The sequence below is a fragment of the Gobio gobio genome, assembly GCF_949357685.1.
Source record: "Gobio gobio genome assembly, chromosome: 22".
Taxonomy (NCBI): domain Eukaryota; kingdom Metazoa; phylum Chordata; class Actinopteri; order Cypriniformes; family Gobionidae; genus Gobio; species Gobio gobio.
In genome coordinates this window covers 15,183,242-15,203,972 of record NC_137118.1, presented here as the reverse complement: position 1 = coordinate 15,203,972, position 20,731 = coordinate 15,183,242, and the positions used below count along the sequence as shown (strand labels likewise).

The 20,731-nt window shown below is 44.6% G+C and overlaps 1 protein-coding gene across 1 annotated transcript in view; it reads right to left on the bottom strand.

The window, feature by feature from the left end:
• The window catches only part of LOC307118255 (amine oxidase [flavin-containing] A), a 60,326-nt gene extending 51,046 nt beyond the window's left edge, over positions 1-9,280 (bottom strand). Inside the window, exons 1-6 of the mRNA XM_079803820.1 lie at positions 8,980-9,280; positions 8,755-8,842; positions 7,190-7,370; positions 5,599-5,713; positions 5,339-5,496; positions 3,323-3,412 (exon numbers count right to left, since the gene is read on the bottom strand). Of these exons, the coding sequence (XP_079659946.1) occupies positions 3,323-3,412; positions 5,339-5,496; positions 5,599-5,713; positions 7,190-7,370; positions 8,755-8,842; positions 8,980-9,097 (750 nt within the window). The 5' untranslated portion in view covers positions 9,098-9,280. The remainder of the gene's footprint in view (positions 1-3,322; positions 3,413-5,338; positions 5,497-5,598; positions 5,714-7,189; positions 7,371-8,754; positions 8,843-8,979) is intronic.
• Positions 9,281-20,731: the final 11,451 nt, after the last annotated feature.

Genomic DNA, 20,731 nt, shown 5'->3' with positions numbered 1-20,731 from the left:
TCGAATATTTTTACATTGACATTGTGTGAAATTGTATTCCCATTATTTGTTTTTATGCTTTTATGCTTGTGAACCGCTTTGAGTTGCATTCCATGTATGAAAAGTGTTATACAAATAAATGTTTAAAAGAAAATAGTGACAATCATTATTCATTTTTATATTACTAATATTTATATTATTAATATGGCCATCTGTCATAAAGCTCTCCCCCAAACAGATCTCACTGCTGGCCAGATAAATGAATACCGGCTGTTACAGTATGTACGACCCCCAGAGGTGCTGCAGATAGAAATAGGAGTGCTGCAGTACCTTTTATAGATACAGTAACCATCTGTAATGGAGACTAACTACCACACTCAAATAGGCAAACTGCCTGGGCAGATCATCACAAAAAACATTCATAAATGTTATCCTGGGCTATGGGACAAGGGGGACACATCAAACAGTATTACACTGCTGGGACCCACATACATTCAGCATATTTCCTGGGCTCTGGAACTTTAAGAGAAGGCTCTTCATACGGTAATGCATGCAACTGACAAGAAGCATTTACTGATGGATCTATTTATAAAATGTAGTAATATTTGTTAATGAAAGTTATACCTACACTACAGTTCAAAACGTTTGGGGTTAGTAAAGCCCCTTTTACACAGAGGGTTGATCCCATAAAATTGCCATAAAATTGCTAGAGTGCATTCAGTGTGAACGCAAACACGTCCCAGGATTGATCCCGGGATGGGGACCTAGTAACATTGCCGGGATCCATCCCTGAAGGCGCCCTGTGTGAACAAAAGGCAGGATCAATGCCTTAAAAGGAGAGGTCTAATGCCATTTAATTAATTCTGAGGTTTTTTTACACTGTTAAAGAGTTGAATTCCCATGGCCAAAGTTTCAAAAAATTAGTTGAAGTATTTCTGTGCCAAAATTACTCCTTCCTGTTTCTCACAAGTTTCGGAAAGTTTTTTCGAGTATGGCCCTGTATGAAGCCATAAAGGGAGGAAAAACCTTGTATGTACACAGTGTGCACACACACCGAGAGCATGCCCATCATTTGGGTAACGCAAGGCGAGAAGGATTTTTTAACAATGTCACCAAAGCAGTGTGTTTTGGGTTGTGAGGGAAAGATAACCTTGTTCAGCATCCCAAACAACCCAGCGTTTAGGGAACAGTGGATGCAGTTTATTTTTCAAGTGTGTTCCTGGCATTTTCGGCGACAAATGTTTTATGAGCAATGCCCGTTGGATTTGCAGATCGTTGCAGGCAGTGAGTGAAACTGCATCAAATGTCTGTGTTTTGTTGGCAATTGTCACGTAAGTGCATATAAATGTAAACAACACGATGTATAGTCAATATCCATAATGCGATGCAGAGTCGTAACTTTGTTTTAAAAAGTGGTGAGTGGGGAAAGTGTTTAAGATGTTTATCCTTAACGTTACATCTCCTAACTATAGCAAAATACAATATTGTCAGTCCCAAGATTCTTCATATAGATTCGCAGTCCAGTGGTAGAGCGTTGTCAAGGTTCGGTTCTGGGTTCGAATTCACCATCGTATAGATTAATTTTTTTCTCATTAAAACCAAAGTGTTCATCAGTGATTCTGCATTAAGAGCAGGGACACTTTTGTGTATATTTTATTTTGTGATTTAACCGGAACGAATAGAGTCTATGATGCGATGACGTGTGACTCTTTAGCTCCATGCACAGCACGCCTCCCAGAGCTCGGCTTTTTTCGGAAAAAGTCGGTACAGGTTATCTGTCTTTTATAAATCTAATAAAACTAAAGATTATTTGAGATATAAAGGATGCAATACTACTCTGTAGGTACTCAGGATTAACATGAGAATGGGTGAAACTGTGTGTGTTACACCCCCTTTAAAGGGTTAGTTCACCCAAAAATTTAAATTAGCATTGATTACACATTGATTTACGGCGAAAGAATAATCCTTGACGCATGCGTATTGACTAACGCAGAAGTGCAGAGGATAGAGCAAAACAAAACACCGGTCATAAATTAGAAGTCTAAAATTTGAATTTTGGCGGAGGATTTCAATATAAGAGAAGAGGGGCTTGAGTTTGGTGCCCAGCCCTATCCGCGAGAGGTGTCAAAGCTTGCGATGCTTCTATACATTGCGTCAGGGGTTACTCTTTTAGCGCAAGTTGACTCGCGTACCGCTGACCACCGGAAGCTAGTTATTTTAGTCTATAAAGTTTTAAATATGGATATTTTTCTTACACAAACGCGCCACATAGCTTCAGAAGGCCTTTATTAACCCCCCTGGGGCCGTGTGGAGCGGTTATATGATGGATAGATGCACTTTTATGGACTTCAAAAACGAAACAACAAGTCACTGCCATTATAAAGCTGGGAAGAGCCAGGACTTTTTTAATATAACTCCGATTTTATTAGTCTGAAAGAAGAATGTCATATACACCTAGGATGACTTGAGGGTGAGTAAATCATGGACTAATTTTCATTTTTGGGTGAACTAACCCTTTAAGAAAATCACTGACAGTGTGAATGAACCAAAATCATACAATCCCGGGACACATTATCAGTGGATTTTCCGGAATCTGTGTGAAAGGGGCTTATGTTTTATTTTTTTTATTAAAGAAATGAATTCATTAAGGATCGCATTAAATTGATTGAAACAGATATTTATAATGTTCGATTCCACACAAATATTAAGCAGCACAATTGTTTTCAACATTGATAATAATCAGAATTATTTCTTGAGCAGAAAATCAGCATATCATAATGATTTCTGAAGGATCATGTGACACTGATAAAACGTGCTTCAGGGGCTTTTGCCTCTATCGAACACTTATTATCAGATGCGCTATACAGTGACCACTTCATATAGCGCTAATATTGATAGAAGTCAATGAGTTCATTTTGATAAACTGGGGGTGAGTCAAACTTTCTACTCAGGCATGTCGATGTAACACCATTAAAATGGCTAATGGATTTTACCTCTCTATATGTGAGAGTGACATTATAGGCTAATTCCCTGACGCGAGGCTTTCAAAAGATTTTGTGTCACCAATTCTCAAATGAGAACCATCTAATGGAGTGGATTTGATTTAGGTTATCTAAATATTTTAGTCATGACAAGCACTTCAGCGTACAATAATGCATTATACAGAAATGGAAAGGAAGAAACAAACCAAACTAAAAAAAGAGAGAGGGAAAAGCACACAGCGGGACCCATGCCTTGGTCTCTGACTAGTATCTCGTTTAAAGGAAAGGAACTTATCACTCGCACCACTGGTGGAGAAATGCTCGTTATCTCCATGTCAACCTTGCGCTGATGGAGTCGTTACCTGACATATGGCTGTTACGGCGGCACCCAGTCGAACTCGCTCTGCTCCAATCTGCTCCACTAGCTTCTTTGACAGCTGCTGAGTGCCTCCCTGTGGAGAGAGATGAGCATCACACTAGGGTCACCCACAGCTGCTGCTCTCAATGCACAAAAAAACACAACACAACCTTGTTACAGATGTCGGTGTTGTGCCACGATACTCCACTGGGCTTCTCCTCAGCCACAAATTATGTTCAAAATGTCTGGTGTGCAAAAAAGTATCATGCCATGGTGATACATCTGTTTTGTTTTACGAGACTATGAGATTGCATTGCCTGTGTGCTGCAAAAACGCAATGGGGAATACAGTATGCATAGTAATAGCATGCAGTGCTCAATGGTTAGGAGGTTAAAGACAGACCTAATCTGGTAGAGAGATAAACGAGACAGACAGTGCTGACTGAAAGTAGGTAAAAGAGGACCAGGAGATAAAAGCTTTTCAAAATGAGCTGTTGTTCACCCTTTCACCTACATCAACTGCTGATATCTGATGCTATTGCTGAGCTCCAACGTACTATTCAGCCACAATCTTGATATTTAATTTGATATACAGTATGAAAGAATGTGATATGAAAAACATAAATTATTAATAAAAAAGAAAGAAAGAACAATAAAAATAATACCATTTATATACACACACAGAATTGTTGGTACCCTTGGTAAATATGATCAAAAAAGGCTTGAAATGTAATCCTAAAATCTAACCTTTAATTGAAGTAATTGAAGAAAATCACATTATGAAAAAAATGATCTCTAATACGTTGATTAACGTTACCCCTAGAAATTATAAAGAGTAAAATATATCTGAAGTATATTCAAAATAGAAAGTGGCTGTAGGAAAATAGCTAAAGCATTGAAAATACCCATTTCCACCATCAGGGCAATAATTAAGAATTTCCAATCAACTAAAGATGTTACGAATCTGCCTGGAAGAGGACGTGTGTCTATATCGTCCTAATATACGGTGAGGAGGAGAGTTTGAGTGGCCAAAGACTCTCCAAGGATCACAGCTGGAGAACTGCAGAGATTAGCTGAGTTTTGGGGTCAGAACGCCTTTAAAAATATCAAACAGCACCTTCATCACCACATGTTGTTTGGGAGGGTTTCAAGAAAAATCCTCCTCGCTCATCCAAAACCATCTCCAGCATAGTTGTCAGACACGACTGGAACTTTAAACGGGACCTGGTTTTATGGTCAGATGACACTAAATCGGCAGCAAAACAACCAGATGGGTTTGGTGCACACAGGTATTGAAAAGTACCCTGTTTCCACGGTTAAATATACTGCTGGAACTTTAATGTTGTGGGCCTATTTTTTTTTGTAGGAGGTCCTGGATTTCTTGTTCAGATCCATGACATCATGGATTCTATCAAATACCAACAGATAAAAAAATGTGTCCAATGTGTATTAGAGAAAAACATTTATTTCATAATGAGATTTCCCCCCATTTTAAATTCTTATTGTGCAATGAAAGGTTTTATTTTTGTGATTTTTTTTTAAAGGATTAACAGCTTTTTTGTTCATATTTACCAAGGGTACCAACAATTTTGTCCACGTTTGTGTGTATATATATATATATATTATTATATTTGTTTCCAATGTTTTCATGTCATTCCAAACCCATTTTTACATTATTTTTTTTGGTCAGTGGAAGACTAAAGACTTTTTTTTTTATAAAGTTACAGTCTTTCATACAATAACAATCCATAATGACCATGTGTGTAAATCCCCCAAAAGCCCCATAATGGTAATAAATCTTGTAATATTGCAAGAACGGTGTCTACTTTGAGTTCTATGGGGAAAAAATCAAGTCATATGTAAGGGCAAATAAATTGGTATTACAAAATCTGTGCTTTCAAGCAATAACTGACCTCTTAAAGATCTGAAACTGTGCGTACGTGGTTAAATAACAATTGCAGATAGTAAGAATTACCTCTGTCACGCTTCTGTTTCATTCATCCACCTTATCTCTCTCTCACCTTGACTCTGAACTCCTGAGCCGAGCCCGGTGTAGTCTCCAGGAGGCGTAGTGTTCCCCCTGCTGCAGCGGAGTACATGAGAAAGTAGAGGAAGGAGAGCTGAGAGGCTTCCAGGCCGAACACGATACGGCTACACAAGGATATCTCCTCTTTTATCTCTGTAGGACACACAGGGAAAGATAGATAAGTATCGACAAATGTCAATGGGCTGTTTTGCACAATGTAGTGAATTGAACATGCAAGAAATGCACAATGCTCACGTTTGGTCCAGATATGTTTTTCCATGAAGGAGTGAAGCGTCATGCTGTCATAGAGCTCGGCATTAGGGGAACTCATTGGGTCTTCAACTGATATGGTCTTAGTGAGATAATTAATCTAGGAAATATACACATAATCCACTTGAAAAAGCATGCTTTGGTACACCAGCAAGGGCTGCACGATATATTGAACTAAAATCAATATCACGATATGGCTTAGTCCAATTGTCAAAACGCACAAGCTGATATAAATATACGTGCTACCCATTTCAGAGTGAAGCGTGACATTTACACACATGTACATACAGTGGTTAATTTACTGTAAGATGTACGTGTGTAAATGAGCATACAGTGCCTTTACATTGAAAGCAGCCTCCCATTTATTTATGTGAGTGTATCTCTGTGAAGAGCATCAATGGTTTCTATTTACAATGTGCTTTTGCAGCGATGAGCTTTGTAGCCAATCACAGACATATCTGTTGAGCGTGTGAAAGCAATGGCCAATCAGATGTGTTTAAGTCAGTCCTTTTGAGCATTGTTGAGCGGATTCTGACTATGTTTTTGTTCAGCGCAAGTTTTTGTTCAGCACACTTGCGAATACTTTCATTAACCACAATGTCAATAAGAAATTCATTGCACAGCATAAACAGCTTCATTGATTATAATGGGTTTTCGCAAGAGTGCAGCTTGTGCCTTGCGTTGTAATTGACAGATTCAGTGATTATAATGGCAGCGATCTTTCAAGTTTCTGGATTGACAACCGTAGCGATGGATGGAACAAAACAATATAATACCGTATGTCAAATGATCTGTGCATTAAGTCTTGGAGTGTAAATGCAAAATAATAGACCTGCCACTTTTTATATTTAATGTTACTTTGTTGTTGTTGTGTTTTTCAAATCAGTCACTTTTTACATATACATTTACAGATTTTTAAATATAAAATAGTTCTAAGCACTTTGTTTTATCATCTGTCCTGACAGTGATTCTTTTTTATTTCACAAATAAGTTAATGAGTTAATATTACAAATGGTTTCTTTGCATTTATTTTGGATTTATTGTCAGTACTGGTCTTGCAGTTTGTGTATGACACATACCCCAAAGGCCATTTTTGACCCAAACAGACCTTATTTTTTTCATAAATAGAGATATTCAAATCATCTGGTGAAACTTCCAGTAATATTCCATACTTTTTCCATCACAGTTTATATTGCAGGAAATCCAAATATCGTGCAGCCCTAACACCAACAACACATTTCTATCCTCACGGTTAAGCTTAAAACTAGCATGACATCAAGAGATGACAAAATGACATCAAGAGATAAGAGAAACCCATTAATCCACTCAGTACTCTTAGAAATAGCAGCTAAAAAGCTTTCATACATCCATACAGGTCTGAGCAATCTAAAAGATATATTGCTCATAGCTGAACGTATGAGGAAAATATGCATCTTAAATACAGTATGGAACCAAAAATCCATTCATCCATTAAGATAAGAAATGATGGCTATTAGTCACATTCTACTACTCGATAAAAAAAGAATTATTCTATTGTGGACAGGCACTTTGTCAGATGAGATGCTGTTTCTCCTACCCGCATCAGGATCTGGGTGAAGTCCAGTAGGGCCAGCGGGGAGTATGATGGGATGCTAGAAGTATACGTTTTGATTTTGGCATGCGGACCTCCCATGTGATGCACCTTCTTGCCATCTGTGTTTTGTGGAAAGACCTCCACACCAAGCTCTTGAATAAGCTCCATGACATGGGTCTGCGAGCTACAGGAAATGAAAATCAAGTAAATTGCGAGTAACCGTGTTTCTGCACACATTGGGACGTCTAAAGGCAGAAAAAACAGCTTTTGTGTAACTTGATGAAAATCCTGCTTGCCCTCGTCTAAAGCAAAGGCTTTCACAGCCCCAGGCAACAGCTGTTTATTGATCTCTGTGGACTCTGAGAGTAGCTCTGGGTATGTTCTAATAGTTTGGGATGTGGGTTGCAGCAATAAATGCCTTGAAAACACATTTTTACTGCTTGTAGGCTTAAACAAGCTTTTGCGATGTTCCAATTATCACACCTCGAAAACAAACTATCGGGAGACCAGGGCTAGTTGTCACAAGGATTATATTTCAGTCAGTCGGTTTTGAATCAAAGGTCCAATTATACAAATGAGTGTAGTTTCAAAACCATGTTAAAGAAATTTCTGTTTTTCAACCTACGATTCCTGGTCATAATTATCACAATATGATCGTGCTATATATGCTGGGTAACAAGCAAACAACACAACCACACTAAACATACAATCCAGCAAGAGTAAACTTCATAAAGCTAGTCTCAGGACAAGGGTATTTTTAATGTCAGGCTGGGCAAGTCGATGAATGACTGACTTTTTATGATGATCGACATCTCATAAATATGCCTTAAAGGGATTGTTCACCCCAAAAAATACTTTTTCATACTTTTTTACTCACCCTCAAGTTGATCAATTTCTTAATTCTGTTGAACACAAAAGAAGAATATGAGTAACCAAACAGTTTATGGGCCCTATGTTTCCATACTAAGGAAATAAACTGTTTGGTTAAAGACATTCTTCAAAATATCTTCTTTTGTGTTCAGCAGAAGAAAGACGTTTTTTGTCATAATTTTGACTTTTTGTCATATCTGCTTTTCATCTCATAAACATAACTTAGTATGTCATAATTTCAATTACATATTTATGACTTTGGTAATACTTTATTTTACAGTGTCCTTATTACATGTTAAATGTAACTTATTTCAAAACTCTACCTTGACAAAGGCTACTAGCTGAAATGTTGGTAAATAAATGCCATGCTCAAGACAGTGTGCAGTTGTTCTCTTTTAATACATGTAACTTACTTGTAATAACAGTACATTATGCATAATTACATGCAACTAACCCTCAACCGAACCCTAACTCTATAGCAAGTAATTTTATTGAAGAAGTTAAATAATATTACTCAATATTACTCAGTATTTAAACATAATTACACTGTAACAATGACACCTTGAAATAAAGTGTACCCATGACTTTATTTGTGGCGGAAATGGGCTTTTTTTAACAAGTTGTCTTCTCTGCATAGTCACATTAAAAGCCTTCCTTGAAAATGCAATCATCATCATCACTTAACCATGAAAGCTTACCTGGACACCCACTGTCCCCCCATGTCCCACTGGTCAACGCCATTCGCGGCTGGTAGGTCTTCACTTAAAGTTCTTCCACCGACACGGTCTGTATGCAGCAAATAGAAGAAACTATTAAATGCTCGTGTTTTGCATAGCTATGCAAGTGGACTGCAGACATATGCAAGTATAGTTCATTAAAGATAATATCTAAGATAAAATGATGTTTTCTTGCGAGCGACACACCTCTGGCCTCCAAAACCAACACGCTGAGTTGCGGGTTTCTCTTTTGCAGCCTGCGAGCCGCGCTGAGTCCAGACAGGCCCGCGCCGATTACTACTACGTCAAACTGATCTTCACTCATTCCTGCAGCGGGTTGATCTAATAGCTTGAGGAAATGTGTTGCGCAGGCGAATATAACACCTCGCGTATCCTGCAGAGACACTGCAAAGCCAAGAAAGGTGAAAGTTCGGCTTTATGATGCACACTTGTTGCAGTCCGTGAACACACTTGGCACTTCGCCCTGATAAAGTGGATCGCTGACTGCAGTGGGACACCGGGAAATATTCAGACCTCCCACTTGTGTTCAAACGGATTATTCTCTCTTTTTGGATTTCTGTGTAAGCTATTTCCCCCACACACAAAAAAGGCATGTAGATGGATAGCCTACTTAAAGGGATAGTTCTCCCAGAAATGAACATTCTGTCATTTACTCACCTTTCACCAGACAAAACATTTTTTTAGCCGGGGACTGAGTTTACACACAATGACCCAACTATTTGTTTACCAACATTCTTTAAAATATCTTCTTTTGTGTTCAACAGAAGAAAGAAACTCATACAGATTTGGACAGATATCAAACTTTAGTTTTAATGGCATTTGCAAACAATGTAACTGAAATGTTTATGTAAACAGAAGACAAACCATACAAAGTAACAACAATAATGTAAAATAGCAAAAAATGTGTAAGAGAAATGTACAGAATATCAAACCATTGTTTTGCCAACATAAATAATGAACACTGTCAGATAAAAATGTGCAAAAATGGCACCTTTAAGGGTAGCCTACAACAATTTTTGCAATTGTTTTGACAGTGAATACATTTTATAAATGTTAAATATTTAAAATACATTGTATAAGTGTGTAATATTTAAAATACATTGTATAAGTGTGTAATATTTAATAGCTTTATCATGTTTAATAATAATTTGAGCATAATAATAAAATCAGTTGATTAGACATGAAGAGCATTTGTTCAGACATGTAGTTCTATGTACATTTATAAGAAAAGAAAACAGGATTTGGCATTTTATGAAAATGCAGCTTTGCATGTGGTCACCTACCCATTATGCACAGCAGGTCATGAATCAAAAGTTGTGATCTCATGCTCATGTGCTGTTGTGAAACCATAAGTGCTTATATTTGCTATACTGTTTACCATACTGTATGCATTTTGGATAGTCTATACGGATAGTCTACTAACCTTTGACCTTTGAATAGCATAACCCAAATGATAAGAATTTGTTTAACTGTTAAAAAAACAATGTTGACTTGTTTATTTGTATTTGTTTAGGAAACATTTCTTTTCCCACCAGTCTTTATGAATTGCATAACTGCCATCTGTTGACTATCGCAGTCTCACATGTGAAGCTGGAGCAGCTGCTAAATGTCTTAAATAAGTAATCGTTCCCAGTTTCATTTATGTTAATGGTTCTCATTATATATTTAAGCATGTGTATTTCTTAAAGATAAGGGGCCCTATCATACACCCGGCGCAATGCAAGTGTTTTTTGCTAGTTTCAGCCCGACGCAGTTATCATTTTCACGTCCATCGTCACGTTGTTTAAATAGCAAATGCACTCACGCTCATCTGTTGGTCTGAAAACGAGGTGTGTTCAGGGCAGGAGTGTATTTGTTGGCGCGTTGCATTTTGGAGGCAACTGAAAACGACTGCACCATTGACCAACAAAAACCTGGTCTAAAGTCAATAGCGCAGTATTTTTTGTGTTATTTAAAGGTTGCGTTAGTAATATGCGCCTATTATGCGGGTGCACAACGCATGTACACTGCTTATTACACACAGGGACGCACAGCAGCACACAAACATTTTTAAATATTAAAAATAAAAGGATTTCTCTCTGGAGAAGCGTTCAGTCTTTCCGCTCGCAAATTCCACCATGTAAATAGCGAATACGCCATGGTGCAAGCGCAACTGGCTTTTAAAGGGATATGGGAGATGAAACTCTGGTTTATTGCACGTTATGCCTAAAACACACCCATGACTCTGTTCACTGTAAAAGAACCACCTTTAGATGGACTTCCACTGCTTGTTAGCATGGTGAAAATGCACTGTGCATAGCAAGGGGAAAAAAACGTTATTTTCAATAAACGCAATTGCATTAAAGGGATAAGTTCACCCTAAAATTCGTTACTTATCCTTAAAGGGGCTATATGCAACTTTTTCCCCAAAATAAACGTAACAATAGCCTTTTTATTTTACCATTTATGACTCAAACATCTCCTGATGAGCATACTGACACCTTGTCCGCTCACAGTGGGTGCACCTATAAGCCTGTATCCTATTTTTCCTATTTTCTGGCGGGTCGTTTTTTCCCGCGCTGTCTGCGGATGTGACGTCACCACCGCTGCGAGAGTGAGCAGAAAATAAGAGCAGTTCTGTTTTTTGGCCACAGGTGTCAGTCGCGAGTTTAAATTTCAGAAAAACGCATATAGCCCCTTTAAGCCATCGGTGTATATGACTGTAACGTAGTGATGGCAATTTCAAAACACTGCTTCATGGAGCTTCGAAGCTTTACGAATCTTCTGTTTCGAATCAATTGGTTTGAAGCGTTATCAAGCTGCCAAAGTCATGTGATTTTAGTAAACGAGGCTTCGTTACATCATCCCTGTTTCAAAACACTTCGATATGTCAATGGTTCACCGCTAGGGGGCGATGATCTCTGTGAACCCATGAATCATGAGCAGTCACTGAGAACCATTGAGCAAGTGTCTGTGGGTTTTACCTAAGCGGCAACCTCCCGCAGTTTCTCTTGAAGCCAATACGGAAGTGACTTAAACTGCAATTCATCGACTGTCCACTAGGGCTCCAGAAGGGAGCAGAATCTCATTGAGCCCCATGTTAAAATGCCCAACTTTACAGCAGATTAAAACATGTTTACAGCCTGGTACAAATTGTGGTTTTGGTCTATATATCTAATTTTGCCCTTCATGACAACTGTGAGGGGGGTGAATTTTTTTTTATAACTCATTCGTTTACATTATATATAGCCTTAAAGTTCTGCATAATTAAGGGCGCGGCCACTATGAGTGACAGGTGGATTGCGGTTTGTCTGCTGTCTGTTAGTCATCGCGTCACCTCAGCTCCACCCAAATCCCACCTCTTTGCCCATTTTCTATTATCCAGGAGTGACGTGCTGCCAAGATGGCAACGGCCAGCTCATCCCTACTTTACGCTTCAAAACTGCTCTTCAGAATCCTATGGGTGACGTCACGGACACTAGGTCCATTTTTTTTACAGTCTCATAGCTGTCAACCCTCCCGTTTTTTACGGGTTCCTCGCGTATTTTAGCTCTTTTCCCGCTGTCTTCCCGTTTTAGTATTTTCCCGTAAAATATCCCGTATTTTTACGTTCTGATTGTGTTAAACCAGAACAACAACTATCTGTGTCTGTGAAGTGGCTTTCTCTTGGGTTGCTAGACCTCCAGTCCAACAGGTGGCAGTACACAGACAGTAGTTTGGGCCAGTGTTTCCCAACCGGGGTGCCGTCTGACGAGAACAGGGGTGCCGTGTAAAAGTCCTTTAAATATTTATTTTTTTGTTCAATTTTTTCAAATAATTCTCTCTTTGTAAACTTTGTTCATTGCATGCCGTATGTTTGAGCCAGAAGACGCGAATGAAAAGTCACGCGCGCTGTGAGAAGATTGTCTCTGTGCACTCATCCGAGAGCGCACACACGTCTCACAGCGCGCAAATATTGAGTTATCTTTCAAGTCTTGCTCTTGAACGGACAAACTCACACAAAAAGTATGTCAACATGTCCATCTTGATGAGTATTCTAGCAGACATGGTCTGTATATGCCTTGAGTAAACTTTATACAGTCGAGAAAGACGACGCATATCCATGCTTTAGGTCTTAAAGGGGCAGTAGCCTTTACTGCTGTCTGTTTAATGTCAAACAACAAAAGGACATCACTCACTGCTCTTGATTGAAATGCTTTTGTAAGTTTAATAGAATTAATCTTTAATTTATACAGTCAAATATGCAATGTCAGCTTCAAGGAGAGTAGAGTAGATGAGTGTGATGGATCAGGACGCTGACAGCCAAAATCAAAATATATTGTGTAGTTATAAACTCTTTAGACTCTTTTTTTTTTTTTTAGTTTGTGGGTAAGAATCGTAAAAAAAAAAAAAAAATCCCTTATTTTGTGGATGGATTCCGGGAAATCTCCCTTATTTTCAATGTTCAATGTTGACAGCTATGCAGTCTATAGTTTTACCTGATCTCTAAACAGGTTTTATACATTTGTAGACATTATAATTAGACATTAGTATAATTAAAAAAGAATAATAGTAGTTAATAGTCTCTTATTGGCATGTTTAGCTGAGCCATCCATGTAACAAATGCTGACACTTACTATTGAATTTTATTAGATGATTTAATTGCATTTTAAGATTTTACGTTCAATAAAACATTTGTAAAAGGTGTTCTCTTACGAGAGGTTCTCTCGTATTGCGTAAGTTCCTTACGCTACGGGAAAGTATTCTTTCTTCGAGATTTCTGAAAAACCCAAAATTATCCTTAATTTTGTAACATTGTCAACGCAGTGCGGCAGCCTGGCAGACCATAGCAGGCTATTCCAGCGTGCCATTGGCTGCTCTGCTGGCAACTGCAGCAGCCTATCGGTGAGCCCGCGTGACGTGGCGACCAATGACCACCTGGCTTCATTTGCCTACAGGTGGGGCGTGGCCACGTGTATATAAGCAGGGCTCACGGGCTGCATATTCGATTTTCTTTTCTTCAGCGAAGCCCTTCGCATCGCTGGATCTGGAACCCGCCGCCGTTGAACGTGCAGACGAGCAAGCAGAGGACAGCGCCTGAAGAAGCCGGCAGCATCGCGCCACCTTCAGCCATCCGTGCCTGCTCTGCTATCCGGCAGCATTATATCCTTTTATTGCTCAGTGTTGTCGCCGCTGCGTCACACTTTCACAAAAAGAGCCGAGCGTTTTTCTAAAAATGTCTCGTTCCACCTGCGGCTCGTGTCACGCGCAGCTCAGTTCCGGGGACCGCCATGTGATCTGCGCTCTCTGCCTGGGCCGTGATCACGCCGCCGCCGCACTTCTCGCCGGCGGATGCCCGGAGTGCGAAGAACTAACGATGTCGACCCTGCGGGCTCGACTCGATTAGTTCGAAGATGACATCCCTCCAGTCTCTGCTAAGCCGCGCAGGAAAAAGCGCCGCTCGCAGCGGACTCCGGAGTTGGCCGAGAGAAGCTCGCCGGAACCCTTCCCGCCTGCTTCACTCTCGCCTTCCCCGCCCCCACCCCAGGCCGCCATTTCTGTTGCCGCCTCTGGGGATGAGGCGGATGCGGCCGTGGAACGCGCCGACAGCTGCTCCATCATGGCTTCCGACAGCGAGGAATGGTCTTCCGCGACCTCTTCAGTCCGAGCCTCCGGACGCTCTCGAGCGGGTGAGGACGCCGAACTGTTGCGCCTTCTCACCCGGGCTGTCGAGCAGCTAGGCCTCGAATGGGCCCCGCCTAAGGTGGCAGCGCCGAATCGGCTCGACGGATGCTTCCTGAACAGTCGCCGCCGTGCGCCCACTGCCAGGACTGCACCCTTTCTGCCAGAGCTTCACGAGGAGCTCGCGAAGTCCTGGAACGCGCCATTCTCCGCGAGGGTCTCGTCTCAGGCTTCTTCGACGCTCTCACAAGTACCGTTTCTCCGAAGTACAGAAGACGACGCAGGCCATGAACCTCTTCCTGCCTCGACGCCCAGGCGCCAGCGGTAGCTCCGTTGCTCGCCGTCCTCGCGACCAGCCAGCACCGAGCTCCACGCAGCGCCCAGCGCGGCCCCCTTCGTCTCAGCGAAGACCGAGCGGCCGCCCCAGATCGCGCTCTTCCAGCCACGGTAAGCCGCCTCCCCCTCGGGGCCCCCGGCCTAGGATCGTGCTGAAGTCCGAGCCTCCAAAGCCCTCCTAGCCAGAGGCAAGAAACGACGGTTAAGTCCCGCTGCGGCCGGACCACCGTCAAAACTCTTTTTCCTGTCAGCCCCCACCACTGTGGCTGCTGCAGAGGAATTTCACGCAGCCAACGAGCCGGCAAAAACGCCCTCTCGCCTGTCAACCACCGCCGTTTTTACGGCGAACCAGAGAAATCACAAAAGTTGCATTATTTCTGGTTGCACGGCTCACGCCGTGTGTGTTTCAAATGCAGTAAATGTGCCCACTTTTCTGTGTTCACCCCTGCACATAAGCACAATAAACCCAGTGTCCCCCACTCACATAAAGCGGCCTCCGGCCGCTCGAGTGCTAGAGTTAGGTCATGTGTCCGCTTGTCTGCGTCCACGCCTAGCCACCACACGCGCTGTCACACAGCCACTCTTAACCGGTCATGTTCCACGCGTAAGAGTTGTGCCCGCTCAAACGCGCTCACACATTTTCGCGAACATTATGCCCCAGGCGCTACGCGCCGCGCCACACACCATTTGTTTTCCGCCCAAGGTGGCCGAAGCGATGAGTGTAGGGCCACACACAAGACATTCCCCGTTCAAAGCGGTAGAGACACAGTGTGTAAGGCGGCCAGCCACCGAAAGCGAGCGGCTGGCCCACAGCACAGAGAGCGCGCGCACCGCGCCCGCCCCTCTTATACGGGCCGTCAAACCCGCGAAACGCGGCGTTTCGAGCCCAGAGGCCGTTCTGTCCCGTTTGGCACACGCGAAAGCGTGGGAAGCCATTCCAGGTGTATCAGAATGGGTGCTGAGAACAGTGAAGCACGGCTACACTCTGCAGTTCGCTCGCCGCCCTCCGCGCTTCTGTGCGCGTATAGAGACGAGAGTGAGCGAAGAAGTAGCACATCTACTTCGAGCGGAGATAGCCACGCTGCTGTGCAAAGGGGCTATAGAACCGGTTCCCCATTCTATGAGCAAGTCAGGCTTTTACAGACGATATTTTCTCGTGCCAAAAAGGGACGGGTCGCTCAGACCGATTCTGGATCTGAAGCGTCTGAACAAAGCTCTTTTGAGGAGATCGTTCAAGATGCTTACGACCAAGCAGATCCTCGCGCATATTCGCCCGAGAGACTGGCTAATTTCCCTAGATTTGAAAGACGCATATTTTCAAATCAAGATAACGCCGCGTCACAGGCCATTCTTACGATTCGCCTTCGACGGCCAGGCTTATCAATACACCGTCCTTCCGTTCGGCCTGTCACTAGCACCCCGTACATTTACGAAGTGCATGGACGCGGCCCTCGCTCCCCTGAGAAACCGGGGGATGCGAATATTGAACTACTTGGACGACTGGCTCATCCTGGCGCAGTCAGAGGCCGAGCTCCTCGCCCACAGGGCAATGCTGCTCAGCCATTTGGACAGCCTGGGGCTCACGGTCAACTGGACCAAGAGCTCATTAGTGCCCACGCAATCAACCTCATTTCTGGGTTTGAATCTGGACACTGTGGCTATGTCTGCCCGCCTGTCACCACAACGCACGCGCCAAGTTCGGCGCATGGCTGCGTACTTCCGGCCGGGCAAAATCGCACCTCTCAAGCTTTTTCAGAGGATGCTGGGACGTATGGCCTCAGCTGCAGCTGTGCTCCAGCTGGGCTTAATGCGCATGCGCCCGCTGCAACGCTGGTTAAACGCCCGAGTGCCTCACAGAGCCTGGGCTGCCGGAGGTTTCAGGATCAGAGTGACTCAGGGCTGTGTTGCAGCCCTAGAGCCCTGGTTAGTAGCCGACTGGTACCAGCGGGGAGTGACAATGGGAGCCATCTCACACCGCAAAGTCATCTCGACGGACGCCTCCACCTCGGGTTGGGGCGCCGTTTTCGAGGGCAGACCGGCCTCGGGCCTCTGGTCGAGCGGAGAAAAACTCCTACACATAAACTGTTTGGAGATGATAGCGGTAGAGAACGCGCTCAAGCAGTTTCTCCCGTTTATACGGGGACACCATGTGTTGGTCCGGTCGGACAATACCACGGTGGTGTCCTACGTGAACCGGCAGGGCGGTGTCAGGTCCAGGTGTCTGGGCAATCTGACGGAATGCCTGCTCGTGTGGGCACACAGCTCGCTGCGCTCGCTGAGAGCGGCGCACGTTCCGGGCCACCTCAACGTGGGCCCGGACAAGCTGTCCAGGGGCCTCATTCTCCCAGGAGAATGGTCCCTGCACCCCCAGACAGTCCAGCTGGTATGGCGCCTATTCGGCAGAGCGGAGCTCGACCTCTTTGCAACAAAAGAGAACGCCCGCTGCTCGACGTTCTTGTCCAAAAGCGAGGATGCGCTGTCCCAACTTTGGCCCAGCCTCCCGCTGTATGCTTTCCCGCCGATTTCCCTATTGACCCAGGTAATAGCGAAAGTCAGGGAAACGCGCCGCCCGGTGCTCCTTATAGCGCCGCGCTGGGAGAACCAGATTTGGTACCCAGAGCTGGTGAAGCTGTCGCACTCACCCCCCTGGCCAGTTCCGCTGAGAGCAGACCTCCTCTCTCAAGCAGGAGGGTCAGTTTGGCATCCCCATCCAGAGCGATGGTCTCTGCATGTATGGGTGACCAACGGATACCCGTTGACCTGCCCGAAGGGGTTATGAACACGATCTCACACTCTAGAGCCCCCTCGACGAGGCGGTTATATAGTTCTAAGTGGTCGGTGTTCACTGAGTGGTGTGCTTCCAAGGGATTGGAACCGCAGCAATGTGGGGTCCAGCGGGTGCTCTCCTTCCTCCAGGAGCTCTTGGAACTGGGCAGGTCCCCTTCCACGCTCAAAGTGTATGTAGCGGCTATAGCAGCGTTCGCCCAGACGACGCTAGGCAGCACGCTAGGAAGGAACGAGCTCATCATCCGTTTCCTCAGAGGAGCTAGACGGATGAATCCCCCGCGGCTCCCATCGGTTCCTATTTGGGATCTGGCCTTGGTCCTAGAGGCCATGAAGGCTCATCCCTTTGAACCGCTCGAGACTGTGGAACCAAGGTTCCTTTCGCTAAAAACCGCGTTCCTGATGGCTCTGGCTTCAGTGAAACGCGTGGGGGATCTACACGCGCTCTCAGTGAGCCCGACGTGTATGGAGTTCGGTCCTAATGACTCTAAGGTCATTCTCTGACCGAGGCATGGTTATGTCCCCAAAGCGATCGGCACTCCTTTCAGGGCGCAGATTATCTCCCTCTCGGCTCTGCCAGCATCCGACGAGGGGGACGGTGGCAATATCCTCTGCCCTGTCAGGGCATTGAGGGTTTATGTCACACGCTCCGCCGCCTTCAGGCGTTCTGAGCAGCTATTTGTTTCGTTTGGAGGGCGCGCTAAAGGTCTCGCCTCCTCGAAACAGACCCTGTCCAGGTGGATAGTGGACGCGATTGCAACTGCATACGCTTCCAAACACCTGCAGTGCCCGCTAGGTGTCAGAGCACACTCCACCAGAGGCATGGCCTCTTCGTGGGCTTGGGCCAGAGGGATTTCCATCCACGATATTTGCGTGGCGGCAGGCTGGGCCTCCCCGTCTACGTTCGTGAGATTTTACAATCTGGAAGTTCCTGCCTTACAGGCGAAAGTGTTATCAGTTCAATAAGGCTGTTGGTTCTGCCCGGTGATTCTGCGCAGACATAGCTCACATACTGGTAGTAAGTTCGGTACAAGGCTTATGTAAATTTGAAGGAGACCGGCGGTACCGTTCCCTCATTTACGAAAAGAGCTATTGTGAGTTTGAAGGTGACCGGCGGTGCCGTTACCTCACTCATATGACAAGATATTGTGAATTTGAAGGCGACCGGCCTTGCCGTTCCCTCATTCATGAGACAAGGTGTGGTGAGTTTGAAGGCGACCGGCAGGTGCCGTTCCCTCATTCATAAGGCAGGGTGTTGTAACCACCCGTTGTAACCACCCGTCAGTTCAAACGAAGTGTCCGTATATGTGGTGGCCCGTTTCCTTTACCGGCCACCCTGCCCGAGCAGTGTTATGGTCCCCGGTTCCCTGGGATACATATGCTGTATGCGAGGCGCGCACGGCGTTGACAATATGTTCCCGTAGCGTAAGGAACTTACGCAATACGAGAGAACCTCTCGTAAGAGAACGATACTCGGTTACTTAACGTAACCTCGGTTCTCTCTAGAAGAGGGAACGAGTATTGCGTTCCTTGCCGTGCCCCCCGCGGGCTTTTACGCTTCAGAACTACGAAAACCGAATATGCAGCCCGTGAGCCCTGCTTATATACACGTGGCCACGCCCCACCTGTAGGCAAATGAAGCCAGGTGGGCGCGAAGCGCCCTCATTGGTCGCCACGTCACGCGGGCTCACCGATAGGCTGCTGCAGTTGCCAGCAGAGCAGCCAATGGCACGCTGGAATAGCCTGCTATGGTCTGCCAGGCTGCCGCACTGCGTTGACAATGTTACAAAATTAAGGATAATTTTGGGTTTTTCAGAAATCTCGAAGAAAGAATACTTTCCCGTAGCGTAAGGAACTTACGCAATACTCGTTCCCTCTTCTAGAGAGAACCGAGGTTACGTTAAGTAACCGAGTATCGTTTTTATGCATGTTTGGCATGGGTTTTTGTTGCAACTACACTGGTCTGACCAGCAGGGGTCACCGTGGAGACAGGTGTCGAATATTTTTGAAGCTTTGACACAATACGGCACTTTTGCTTCAACTGTTTCAGTGTTTCATGAAGCCTCGGTCTGCCCATCACTACTGTAATGTAGGATCCACTGGAGCCAAGTTGCAGAACCCAAGTGCAGTTTAAACAAAACTTCAAAGTTAAACAAAAAAAGGACTTGACATAACAAACAGAACACTTAACAACAATGGGTTACACGGAAAATACTGTACAAAGACGCATGGCAAACATGAGGGCTTAAATACACAGATTACTAGTGATAAGACCTGTGCACAATCAAGGCAACTAACCAATGACAACATAACACATGAGACTTGGGAAGTACAAGACCTGATCACATGAGGGCAAGGAAGTCACATGGCAATCCAGGAAATATGACTGACATAAAACATGAACATGAAACAAAACCACAACATTAGATATTACAGGTGGAGGTTCAGGCAGTTCAGGAAGCCATGGAGGTGCAGGCAGTTCAGGAAGCCATCGAGGCACAGGCAATCCAGGAAGCGATGGAGGGGCAGGCAGTTCAGGAGATCAGTCCAGGAAGTTTAAGGGACTATGGCAGTGCATGAAGTTTAGTGGACCACAAAGGCGTGGCCTCAGTGGCCTTGGGCGGTGCTATAAGGCAAAGGCCGGAAGTGGATCTTGAACACTAATCGGGCTGGAGCCATCTCTGGATGCTGGTCAGGCAACGGAGTCCCCTCTGGACGCGGGTCAGGAGACGGAGTCCCCTCTGAACTGGGGACAGGAGATGGAGTCCCCTCTGGAATCGGGACAGGGGACGGAGTCCCCTCTGGATTGGGGAAGGTAGACGTAGACCCCTCTGGACTTGGGACGTGAAACGGAGTCCTCTCTGGGCTCTGGACGGGAACAGATGTCCTCTCTGGGCTCTGTACGGGGACAGATGTCCACTCTGGACATTGACAGATGTCCTCTCTGGGCTCTGGACGGGGACAGATGTCCCCTCTGGGCTCTGGATGGGGATAGATGTCCTCTCTGGGCTCTGGACGGGGACTGGCATTGATGTGTGTGCTGCCACACACACCATATACGTAGCTGTGGCCACAATGGTCAGCGCTGCACACTATGAAGACTCGAGTGTGACAGCCATCTTGACAGAGGACTCTGGAGCCGTGGCCATCTTGGACAAAGGCTTGGCAGGCAAGACAT